The sequence below is a fragment of the Perca flavescens genome, chromosome 14 (assembly GCF_004354835.1).
Source record: "Perca flavescens isolate YP-PL-M2 chromosome 14, PFLA_1.0, whole genome shotgun sequence".
Lineage (NCBI taxonomy): Eukaryota > Metazoa > Chordata > Actinopteri > Perciformes > Percidae > Perca > Perca flavescens.
Window position 1 is genome coordinate 18,739,827 of NC_041344.1, and position 13,178 is coordinate 18,753,004.

The following is a 13,178-nucleotide window of genomic DNA, read 5'->3' on the forward strand; positions in this document are numbered from 1 at the left end:
GCATACCGCTGTACCCATGTTCCCCGCCCTTCCCCAACGCCCCTCAGCCCACCCCTGACCTCTTCTCCCGAGGATTGATCCCCCTCTCACTGTCCAGTGCAGTCAGGATCAGCGGCCTAGACAATGCCCTTTCCACAACAGTGGACCTCAATGCTCTTTCCACAAACTTTCCCAGGCCCTGGGCTTAAAGGAACGCACCGCTATGGGATTTGGCCTATGTAAACACACTGATGCCTGTGGCTGGCAGGTTGGAGCTCAAAACACTATGTTTTCCCTAAAACCATGTCGCTGGTACATCCACATTCACTCCCCAGTGAGTCAATAGGAACCAAAGAGTAGAAGGCATTCAAGAAAGCTGGGAATCCACATCCTCATCTTTAGCATCATCTCACACCCTGGATAAGTCCATAGTTTATCGACAAACTGAAGCTGTAGATATGTAATTACAGTCCATAGAGCATGAGCCCGACATGAGCACGGTGAACAAACATGTGCATCCACAATTTCATTTCACAACAGTGTATGAAGCATGTGGTTTAAACAAGTTAAGTACATGTTTGGAGGCTGAGTGTTTCATCATACATGTGCACATAAAATGAAATGGCATAAAATATACATGCAAGACATGAACATGAAAAGGGACATGAAAGGCTGCTTGTAAATGGGTTGTGTTTAGTCTTTGTCAATGGCCAATCAGATAAAAAAAGAGAGACTGCTTTTATCATAGCGCTGAGATTCCCTGTCTGGAGAAACGGATGTTCATGAACATGCTCAGACGCCGAGGTACTAAGTACAGTCAAATGCTCACAAAAGCACATTCCTCTGCTCTGCCCCCATTGCGTTGTAGCTGCTCATTTGAAAGTGAGACTAGTGAGCGGCAATATGTCATTGTCACGAAAGACACACTTTATAGCAGAGGAACAGCTGTTCTGACCACCGAATGCCCAAGGTAGCGGAAATATAGGTTCTCAGGGCGAGGACAGGGCACAACAGTTCCGGCTCGACCCCTGAACCAGGCTGAACCAGGCGAGCCTTAGAGGTTGGTTGTGGTGTGAATGGGACAGCACTTTGGCAGGAATGCAGTGTTCAGCTACAACGTGACCCCCGAGCCATCTGGGTTCCACCTCAGACATGAGGCACTCACAGACAGAGCGTGTAGCTCACTGGCACGTTTTGCCGAGGTAATGGCCAGCAGGAATGCAGTCTTAACCGACACCCATTTCAACCCTGCCTGTGCCAAAGGGAGGCTGGCACAGAGCTCCAAGCGCCAGGGGCAGGTCCCATGTTGGGGATCTTGGGGCTCTAGGGGGATGCAACCTCCGAGCCCCCCTCAGGAAGAGGGACACCAGAGTGTGACTCCCCGAGCCGCCGTCGCGGACTTTGGAGGACGAACAAACTGTCGCTACTCTGACTGACACAGTCACAAGGCCACCAGCGACGACAACGTAGAAAACGTTCAAGTTTAAGGCTTTAGCCAATGTTTAAGTAAACGCAACTGCACGTGAGAAGAAAAAAGGAACAGATCTCCTGATGATACCGGAAGATATAGTCTCTCCCGGGTACTCCTGGGGTCACAAGTGACATTGTTGGTATACATACTCAAACTGCACAGCGGTCAGCAGGGATGAAATAGAACTACTACCAGTCTGTCTGAAGATAGTCTAAATGATAACAGTGTTTTGACTTGGGTGTGGAGAGGAGAGAAAGAAAAGGAAGCGTGACGATTACTGAGTCAAGATGACCAGCTGAGGAGTGATGATAGCAACACCACAGAAATTTGGCAGGATAGAGAGGAGGACGGGGGAATAAGGAGAGACCAATGGGTGGGGGCAGGTAATCCAGGTGTGTCAGTTGTCTACCCGCCTGCATATTTGTGGTCGCCGTAGTGACTAGATATAGGGAAAAGGAGGGCGGGGGAGGCCTTGTCTTCAGCAGACGGAGGAGTGGAGCCAAGGTGTGTCTCCAAGAGCAACAGACTGGGAGGGAAGTTTGTTGACACGTTCAATCTCAGGTGAGTGCAAACAAACGTGCAGGTGAAGCTTCGAATCGAGTAGCTTCTCAATTAAAACCTGATTCGTTCTTAAACACTTTTTCTGCTGAAATGGCATCTGTTGAACATGTAGCAACAGTGAAAACAGGCACAATGAGACTTAGATCAGGAGGAAGGAAGGCAAATGTGTTTGTCCAGACCCCATTCACGAGTTTGTGTAACATGGCACGTGGTTTCCCTGTTTATTTTAAGTCTAATCAGGTTTGTACACAGAGCCAAACCTCTACTTACAGCTATGCAATGACTAATAGGCTGTTGGTTCACAAAACATTGGCAAAATCTCTATTATGTACTGTATACTGATAACTTACCCAGTGATCCTGATTGAGTGTGTGCCGTGTTTGCGGTATTGTGGAGGTTTGGTGAAGCTGACGTCAGTATGTTTGTAGATCCCATTCTTATAGACAAAGAAGTCCTCGTGAACCTCCATTATAGCTGCAAGAACCAACAAGCAGGGAGAATTAGTTGGATATAACACACACGCAATATGACTATTCAGGCTGCGGAAAGTATTATGGAAAGGAGAGATAAAAATCTTATTCAAACAACAATAAATCTAAAAGTAATTACCTAATTTCACCAAACAAATTCCAATTTCCCCCCTGAGTCATACACACCCCAGACATCAGACAGGGCAGCGGTGTGTGTGTGTGTGTGTGTGTGTGTGTGTGTGTGTGTGTGTGTGTGTGTGTGCTGCAGAGCTGAACTCTGTGACTTTCAAGCTTAATGAGAAAAACTCTCCGGATATACAGCTGAGAAATTCCATCTTATGGAGGGTTACCTGCACTAAATCCAATGTCCTGTGAATAGTGTGTGGACCTCCACTTGTATATACACAACACACACACACACACACACACACACACACACACACACACACACACACACACACACACACACACACACACACACACACACACACACACACACACACACACACACACACACACACACACACACACACACACACACACACACACACACACACACACACACACACACAACCAATAATGATGACGAGGTCAAACACCACATCATCCAAGGTTGGAAACCTAACACGAGGCTTCACAGTGCATGCGTTTGGAGTTGTGTGTCCCTTGGGAGTGCAGTGTTGTTTTGATTTTTAAAAAGGAACACTCACTTGGGAGCAAATGTTGACACTAAAATATTATTTACAAGTTTGCCTTACCTTGCACAGGGCCATTATCCATAATCTCCTTCATTATCTCCTTTTCCTGAGAGAGACAATAGAAGGAACAATTTATAGGCAGAGGAGAGAGAGACAGACAGGATGATCATTACATATCAGTGAAATGGAGAGGATGAAAACAACCCCCTGGATGTTAAAAGTCAGATAACAAGATTGAGTCCAGCAGGGCCCCCTGGCTTTAATGCCTGGCTTATTGACTTTACAAGTCATTGGGAGCCAGTAACAACTGGCTGTAATGATTTTAAGAGGCATTATTCATCATTTAGCAGTGATGGATGCTGGACGATAAAACCACATGTCGGCTGCAGCTCAGTGGTTGACTTTGAATTGGGAGGAGACGCACAGAGCTGCATGCAGAAACGGCTTATGGCTTAGTGAATGTTATCTGATATTTTGAGCTCAAAAGGAAGGGCAGAGGTGCTTTTGTAAATTGTGTTTGTTAGATAGTTGTTTCTCTGTGTTTTCTCAATGTAATCAGTCAGACCTCTTGGCCACTATGCTCTCATATTGACTAATTCTGGTTTACTCAACTTACTATTGTGGCTGAGCATGAATGGATGACATGCAGAAAGAGTTGAGTAATTTGATATTAGAAGGTAAACACAGAAATCTAATTCCAGCTACACTTTTGAGTCTTCAAAAGATAGTAGAGCATGATAATGGATGTTGAAATTTAAAGTGTTTGTGTGTCCAGTATGTAGAGCCAAACCAATCTTAACTCCAAACAGAATTGATTTTGTTTTTTAATTCCTTATTATATTTCAATCAACCATATCAATCCTTAATCCAACTGCCTGGACCATGAAAGTGGCAACAGGCAGGTAAAAATACAAATTCTTGCCCTTTACTGATTCAGTGAAGTGTGCTGTTGAACACTTTCCCATGTTCGTTAACGACGGAGTCAAGTATGCATGAGGAAAGTGTGCAAATACAGTAATAAACATGTGAAAGAGATTATAGTCTACTGTTGCACGAGGGAAGTCCCACAAATGTACAGCGAGCTTATTAAAGCTGCGTGTTTACTGGAAGTTTGAGAACATGTTGAGCTGGTCGGGTGTTGAACTGATGTGAGGGTGTTGACCTGTGAGTAGGTGTGTATGCATGCATTACATATGTCTGTTTATGTATGTATTGTTTTGTGTTTGTGCTTACATTGGATGAGAGCCTGTAGGGTGGTGTGGACTGGTAGATGTTGTTGTGGTAATTGTCCGTGTTGGGGCAGCGCTGTGTGGCCTGCCTCTTCCCCCGACCAACTGAGCGACTCTGCATCATACAGCGGCCCACCTCCGCTGGTGTTTGCTGCGGAGGTCGGTATGGATAACAGTCGTCTGTCACTACTCTGTGAGAGAAAAGGGATGGAAAAAGGTGTCAAATCTTTAGCACGTTGTCATCAGGTAATCACCAGAACTTATTATATGATGCCTTCCTTTTTTTGTAGTTCAAATTAAATTGAGTATTTACCCTCTACGCCGGAGGTACCACCAGGCTCCATCGATGCGTCCACCTGCACAGCCTCCCTGGTTACGCGTGTCACAGGAAATTAGATTTTGTGGGGACAGCTGAGGAGTCATATGACCCATTGACTGGATGGAGATTCTGTCTGATGCTACAGCTGTTGAAGAGGATAGGCAATGTTACAAAATGTCATGCAAAACACTGAAAAATATGTTAGATTGGAAATTGTTATCCTCTAATTGTTACAGTTTGTGTCTTCAGGAAGCTAATGTATGTGATAATCATAGATATCCATAAATGTTTTGCAGGTGCTGTATACTGTAACAAATTTCTGCACAGAAACATCATATATTTTAACCAAAAATGTAAGACTCTTTGTGGTCAGCACATTGTCATGTCCATGTAAAATAAAAGTATTGGGAACAATATTGAAGTGTTTGGGTATTTATTTTGCCTTTTTCAGCCAATGTCACCTAACCTGTCAAATATGTCAAAAGTTATTTCCCTTTTACAATTTTTTATTCTTCCATTTTCTTTCTTTCATTTAGTACGTCTCATAATGATATCCCACGTTTTCCTGCAGTTTATTCATTTCTTCAATTCATACTCTACCTGCAGTTGAGAAAGCCCAGGATGCAGCACAGTTGCCCTGGTCCAGAGGTTCATGAATCTTTCCTGGCCACTTCTCTGCTGAGTTGAAGTAGAGTGGCAGACGATCAGTTTGAGCATCCATGTTCATCTGACAGAGAGAAAAAGCGAGTCAAGTCAAGAGAGCGTAATCACTGTTAACACTCTCACAGAACAACCCTCAATCCTCATTAAGGAATCATTAATGTTCTCAGTTAAAACAATGATTATCATAAGTGACAGCCCACATTTTTAAATAAGGATTTAGAGTAAAATAGAGCAAATAGCAGTTAGAACCGCCAACACAGAGTTGCACCATGGGACTGTACAAAGTAATTATTTGGAAAAGGTGAAACACATCAAGGCCGGGCCGGGCAGACAAACACAAAGGCAGGAAAAGACACAAGGCAGTGTGGAAAACAAGACATGACACGGCATATACGAACCTACAAAAATAAAACAGCAATCATGAAACAGATTACATAACTCCACATTCCAGTAGAAGGAACTTCTTTCATAGGTGGTGACTAAAATCATTTGACCCACTGTCAATCTCTGACGCTGTAGAATAAACAGAAACCTTTGAGCCCAGTCCTCTCCATCAAACCATCAGACCATTTTGTTAGATCGGATGAGTCATTTGAACCAACTCAACTCTTTCATGGAGGCATCCATCTCTATTCAAAATATCAATATCACTGTGATGATAAATCTTAAATAGGATGTTAAGTCTGTGATGGAGTGCAAATATTTTCCTGATGGCACTTATTCACTTGCAGGTATACATACTTAATCTGTTAGTCTCCATTTGAGGTTGGATGCTCTCCTAATCTCACAGTTATGTGTGATAACAGACACGGTAATGTCTCTCTCTCTCTCTCTCTCTCTCTCTCTCTCTCTCTCTCTCTCTCTCTCTCTCTCTCTCTCTCTCTCTCTCTCTCTCTCTCTCTCTCTCTCTCTCTCTCTCTCTCTCTCTCTCTCTCTCTCTCTCTCTCTCTCTCTCAGAGCCTGGCAGCATGTGCTGCATTCCTCCGATTGATAGCGAGGTATTCAAAGCACAAACAGCCACCTGATGGAATGTGCTGCTGGTCAGGGATTTGTAGCTGTGTAAGGTAGTCAAAGTCCAAAAGCACACCTGAAACCTAAAGGTGTGATAAAAGAGGAAAAATGGTTGCCAGAATAAGTCTAAATTCATTCATGAATTTACAATTTTCCATCCCTTACAAAGAAGTCTACAGACAGACATGAAAGGAGAGAGGGACAGAGAGATTTATGAATGGGCTGCACGGCTCTGATCTAGTTCCTGGCACAGGTAGGAACACGCTGACAGCGGAAGAAGGAAGGGGGAGTTTTGAGGTTTTTAGGGTGGAAGTAGTCGTGGAATGTTGGGAGACGTAAACAGGGGGAGTGAGGACGGATGGATAAAGGGATGGATGGAGGTGGGAGGTGTAGACTAAAGAGGAGGTTTGCTTTTTATTCTCCAGGCAGCCACCATCCTCTCCATCTTCTGTGTCTGATGTTTTGGTTCCATCTTATGTAATCTGTCTGGGTGAAATGTAAACAAAGACTGAGCGGATCCGAGTGGGCTGAGGTTCCAGCCAGAAACGGCATCACATACCAACAAGCCACCATAATTAGGCGAGAAACGTTTTGATCAGCGCTCCCTTGTTGTAATAGGTTTTAGACCTAGCATATTGCAAATCATCATATCATCAACATCACTCACAGGAAGTATGCAGGACTGTTTAAAGAAGTGAGAAGCCACAACAAAACTGTAACAATTCACTTTTTCTCTGGATTCTCACCTGTCGCAAAAACGTCCTGCTGTCCTCCTTTGATCCAACATTTAAAATCTACTCTGTACATAAAAGTATTCAAAAATATTAAACTTTATCTTAAAATCTAGTGGGAAAAAAATCTTCTAATCTTCTAAAACGTTTCTAATGACACCAAACTGTATATAAATTGATACAGAAGAAATCTGGAACGTTTACACTGTCCGTAATGGTGCAGCTATAAAAAACATATAGCAGCAACAAAACAAACGTGTCATACAGCTTCAGTGGGAACAAGAAATACATAACAGGTGATGTATGTGACATTAAAGAAGAGGTTACACCCAGTAGCAACAAGTAACATGATATTCTTCCAATCCCTGTATGGAAGTTAGTTCTCTCATGCCACCTTTTAAAAGCAAGGTCTGAGGTCAGAGGTCAAAGATCAGCTACATTAAGGATGGTAAGGTTTTCATGACTTCCTTCAGGCACTTGATCACCTACATACAGTACATGTATTTCTCTTACTCCAAAAATAATGATGAAGACTGTCCTGTACCTGGATCTCATTCATATTCATAATAGTCCTGGAGGGTCTCTGTGTGCCCAGGCGGAACCGGATGCCCTCGTCCAGAGTCATGCCGTAAAGCTGACTGTAGTTCGCTGCCTTCCACCTGAAAGCACAATATAGGAAGAGCATGTGTTTGTGACCATGTGTAATTAAGATCCTATTGTAGAACATCAAATCCCAAGTATGTGTGCCTGTGTTTGTTTTTTTACCCATAGTTTCCTCTGTTGACGGCATGGATAATGTCAGGCTCCATCAGACAGGCGTTCTGCTCACACTCCCAGCGTCCTGTTGTCCCACATGTACTACAGAGGAGAGACGGAAAGTGGAGCAGACATGAGCCCTTTAAAAGGCTTTAGTGGCTGTAAGTGCATGAAAATATTTTCAATTTCCATATTTATGCAAAAGCCAGTCAAGTTAACATAAAGTAGAAAGACTATCTGAGGCATAGACAAATATTCAGGGACTCAGAGGAATTCCCAAATAAGAAATTAATTAAGAGAATAACGTCAGTAACTGGGGAAAAAAAAATGGTAAAAGAACGAACGAGGGAGATGTTGAAGGAAACATTCAGCCTTTTAAGGCTGCAGAATGCAGATCCATTTTTAATCAGAAGGAAGCAGAGAAGAAGTCAAAGAGATGACAGAAGAGATAAGAGAGCAGGATATTAATGATGACGACTATGTTTACTTTGGGGATCCTCAAAAATAACTTGGCTGCACTGTGTGCTTTCTGTTGTGTGTGTGTGTGTTTGTTTGTGTTTGTGTGTTTGTGTGTGTGTGTGTGTGTGTGTGTGTGTGTGTGTGTATGTGTACTAATGGTGGAAAAGTATCTTAAGTGAATGTACCAATACAACCACATAAAGTAAAAGCCCTACAAAGTATTATCAGCAAAACTAACGAAAGTAGAAGTACTCACTATGGACTGGCCCATTACAAAATGTTATAATATTATGCTGTATATAGTATTGGGTACTGTACTGACACAAAGCTTACTCACACAGACAAATCACCATGCACATGCCTACAGTTTATCTGTCGCTGATACTTCAAAGTAAATGATTTGCTGCAGCTAAACAGTTTGACCACAGTCCCCTAATCCTGCTAATTAATGGTGTGAATCTATAACCATCTATAGGATGTTTCATCCCATATATTTCTTAAAAGCAGCTGTCTGGACAAAACAAAACACCAAAATTGAGGCCTTACTTTTATAAACTTTATATTGTCCAACCAGGATGGTATATAGAATGATACAGAATTAAAAAAAATTAAAAAAAACGTGATAATACAGTGATTTACACAGTGATGTGACTTTTCTAAATAATAAAACTATTGGTGGGTCAACTTTTGGGTCTTAATTTATTCAGGAGGCATTCTGTAATGTCATGCTGCTCCACAATTCCTTACAAAAAAAAGGTTGGCATTTTGGGAAATACACTCTCTGCCTGTACAGTAAATATGTTGTATATGTTAACAGCAGGTTAACACTAAGTTAAGGCATAAAGACTGGAAAAAGGGGTAAACAGCTAGCCTGGATTTATCCAAAAGGTAAATGACACGATATATCTTGTTTGTATAATCAGAATTTTGTTTTAGTCTTTATGCTAAGCTAAACTAACTGGCTGATGGCGGCAGCTAGTTTACTCTGACAGCCTAGTAGTATCAATCTTCTGATCTAACTCTTGGCAAGAAAGCAAATAAGCATATTTCCAAAAATGTCAAACTATTATAACATTTAAGCCCAGTCTATCCCAGCACACTATTAGTAATGACACATGTCTTACTCACTGTTGCTCTCTGTATCTTAAAGTTTCTCTCCTTATGTCCACACTAATCCTTACTGGACTAGATTCAGGCATTATGTACCTGGAGATTTTAAAGCATTATTGATGTTTTCTTGGCTTCTTGGTTGTCTGACTGTAAATATTATTGTTCTCCCTCTCCCTGAGACTACCTGGTTAAATAAAGTTACTAAGTCACCATAAATAACAGCTGCAAGGTCAGCACTCATTTTTGGAATATCATAATAAACGAGTGTGTTAGCGAGAGAATGAGGGGTGTTTCCCACACAGGCATGTATAGACTTCCAACCATAAAGTCTACTGTACATAAGACATCATGTTTACAGAGAGGGGGACCTGGCCAAAAGGATCATTAACCACACACAATGATGAAGACGTCAAATTCCCCTTTAGTTACACTGAAGCCTACAGGGTGTGTATTACCTCTCAAACTGCACTCCTCTCTGCAGGGTCACTGAGACACGAGCAAATACAATGCGTGCGCACACACACACACACACACACACACACACACACACACACACACACACACACACACACACACACACACACACACACACACACACACACACACACGAATAGGCCTAATGATGGACTCATGGAGACAAGGGGACAGAATGTGACTGAGAAAGAAATATGACGGCTCTGAGGACAGTGGGAGGCCTTTTCACATTCTCCATCACGCTCCCAATTAGAGCATACACCTAGACCACACAAACACTTGCATACATAACATGCAAATATACACACCTGGGTGACATGAGGTGCATTGTCTAGCCAAATCCTGCCAGATCAGTGCGAAGAGAGCCATGTTTGTGTGCGTTCAGATATGACCTGTATCTACATTATCTGAGAAACTATAAGACAACTTAGACCAAGCTGCCATTGGCTGTTGTCCGATCTGAAGTACATGCAGACAGAGCAGAGCTGCTGTCAAATCACAACAGAGATAGATGCTGCTTCTGAGCCGTTTAAGACTGCTGGTGCTAGCAGGAGGCACCACATTTCAGATCATTTGGAGCAGATAAAGAGTAATCAGGTTACCAACAGCTTAGCAAGAAAAATGTCTCAGCTGGGTATTACATTAACACAGAAGACTGCCGCTGATATCATGGTGTATCTTCACCCATACACAAACACAAGCATTTGTTTAATACTTCATGCTCAGTCAGGTTGTGTTTCTATGCTGTCTCGCACTGACACAATCTGCCCAAGAGTTATTCTAAAATAAAGATTATACCAATTGTGATACTGATGGGTAAAGAGCAGATTTTTTTATTGACTGTATCAGTGACATTTGGCTTCTTATTTGGCTCAAGTCAGTGGTAAGTCAAGACATAGATAGATAGACAGACATAGGTTCGATAACAGTGTGCTGGAGCTCGGCCACTGCTAATTAGAGACTTTGGAGGGAAAAGAGGAGAGCTGCATGTCGACTCAAAGCGGAAGCCCTGTCCTCCACCCTGCAGCCCTGATTCTGAGAGCTGGGAGGATGCACATTTGGGAAATTAATAAGGGGAGAGAGTGGGAGTGGGAAAAGGGAGTGTGTGTGTCCCTATGCGCCAAAGCTGTGGTGCAATATTTCAAGCATCCATGTGTATTGCCTTAACAAGCACGTGTGAGAGTGTATGTGCATAAGACTCTTTTGTGTGGTGGTGAAAGGGGGAGTTAGCACATAAATGCTGTTTTCTGGTGGACTGGGACACTGGAGGTTATTTTTACCATGCAGCTCAGCCTTTTCCAAGTTTTTTCTGCTGAAGAAACGCTATAGTTCCGCTATTCATCAACAGCCGTCCTCTCCTATCTACGCACCCATCAGACCTTTTAGGTCAAACCTAATTGAGCTGCCATGATAAAAGTCATACTTCAGGCCTGTCAGATTGACACAGCACAGCTTCTGCAGTTGAACAGCTGCGAGGTATAAAGCAGAGGATGTCAGCGAGGTCAGCGTGGTTTGGGTTAGACGTGTCGTGACAAATAGCCACAGAGTGTTATCGTTGCATGAAGATAAATATATTAAGGGTGTTAAATCAACATTTGTGTGAATGTTCACAAACATACGCAGGGTCTTTGAAGAACATCCTATGACACAGATATGGGAAACCACAGTGGAAGACAGGTGAGGAATTCAATTTATTTTCTTCCTGCCTTCACTCACTTGTCCTTCTCTGTCTCCTTCCTCTAGTCTCTCAGAACCTGCGTTTCCTCTCCTTGACTGCCGTCGATATCATGCAGAAAAATGACAACAGCCACATGGACTCTGTTGGCCTCAGGGGTGTTGAAGGCCATGGAGATAAAAGACAATTTGCTTTCACTGAGAGCTAATCTAAAATACTGTTATTATAAACTAGAGACTCATGTCAGGGTCATAAAGTGAAGAGCTGTTTGTGAATTTGTCCATCAGTATGCTAAACTGGAAAAATAATACAAAACACTAATCAATCAAAAGAGTCAAAACAAGATATATGAGCGTTGTATTTTAAAATACAGCCTTACTTTTGTGCTTTAAAGGAGACTGGATTTTTATCTACATCAAAGTAAGATCAGTTCAGAAGCTTAACAGAAAATATTAATTACGATTAAATGTAACATGTTAATCAGGAGGGGTATGTAAGACACTGTTTGAGAGGTTGGCACACACACAACACGAGATAGAAAACACTGGCATGGAGCCAGTTTTGATTTATCCTCAGCTACTGTTCCTCCTGTTGCAGGCACAAACTGCCAAGTTGTTCTTTACTGCATAACAGATCATAACAAAAAATGCTTTGGAATGAATAATAACTTTATCAGCATTTGCTCTGTAATACATGGACAAGACTAAATCTTTCTCCAGAACACTTAAAACAAGCCGATAGGCCCTTGTTCTTCCTTGTGTTTTTTTCCTTTCTATTTCATTACTCTCATACTGAACTATAGGCATTTTTATAAACCAGTGTTTTTGACTTGTCATAGTGGGAAAATCACAGGTGTTACTAATAACACTAACGATGGCTCTGTTCCGACATGCACAATACCAGCATCCTGAAACGGCAGCTAAATGGAATTCAACAATCTTATTTTATTTTTTATTTTTTTTTTACACCTGGGATTTTCCTGCTGTCAAAATAACTTCCAAGACTAGAGACCAACTTGCAATGAGATCACAGCAGCATGACGCCAAATTGGGCCAGGGGCGTAAAGTATGGGAGGGGCCTTCCCTACTTTCTACCCCCCTACCTTTGGCACCCTTGCTCAGAGCACACCCATTTTCGATCTCAGCCTTCATTTTGATGTCAACTACATACCTGTAAAGTTTCATGACTGAATCTTGTACAGTTGCGACACTATCACTGTATTACTGACAAAATCTGTCCGCAGACATATAAACACCTGGCAAAGTATTCAAAACCATCTCTGTGGTACGTAGTTCCCGCTACAGTAGGTGCCTCTTGGACCACATTTTGCCATAATCTCACACATGCGCGCACACACACACACACACAGATACACACACAACGTGATATGAAGATTATGTGATCAATGTAGGATTTCCACTCAAAATATGGACATAAAAACTGAATATTATGCCACCAGTGGCTTTGTTATTAGAAACACATGCTGCACACACATACTTTGTAAACCCTGGCCAACTTTATTTTTAAACTCCAGTACAGATCCCAGAGGTTTTAGGAATACAAAATACTGTA

The 13,178-nt window shown here is 42.3% G+C and overlaps 1 protein-coding gene across 2 annotated transcripts in view; it reads right to left on the reverse strand.

The window, feature by feature from the left end:
* tinagl1 (tubulointerstitial nephritis antigen-like 1) overlaps positions 1–13,178 on the reverse strand; it is a 35,542-nt gene that overhangs the window by 4,192 nt on the left and 18,172 nt on the right. For both annotated transcript variants that reach the window (XM_028597474.1, XM_028597473.1), the window contains exons 4-10: positions 7,898–7,990; positions 7,677–7,791; positions 5,328–5,454; positions 4,722–4,872; positions 4,413–4,599; positions 3,240–3,285; positions 2,362–2,485 (exon numbers count right to left, since the gene is read on the reverse strand). In XM_028597474.1, coding sequence (XP_028453275.1) covers positions 2,362–2,485; positions 3,240–3,285; positions 4,413–4,599; positions 4,722–4,872; positions 5,328–5,454; positions 7,677–7,791; positions 7,898–7,990 — 843 coding nt within the window. The remainder of the gene's footprint in view (positions 1–2,361; positions 2,486–3,239; positions 3,286–4,412; positions 4,600–4,721; positions 4,873–5,327; positions 5,455–7,676; positions 7,792–7,897; positions 7,991–13,178) is intronic.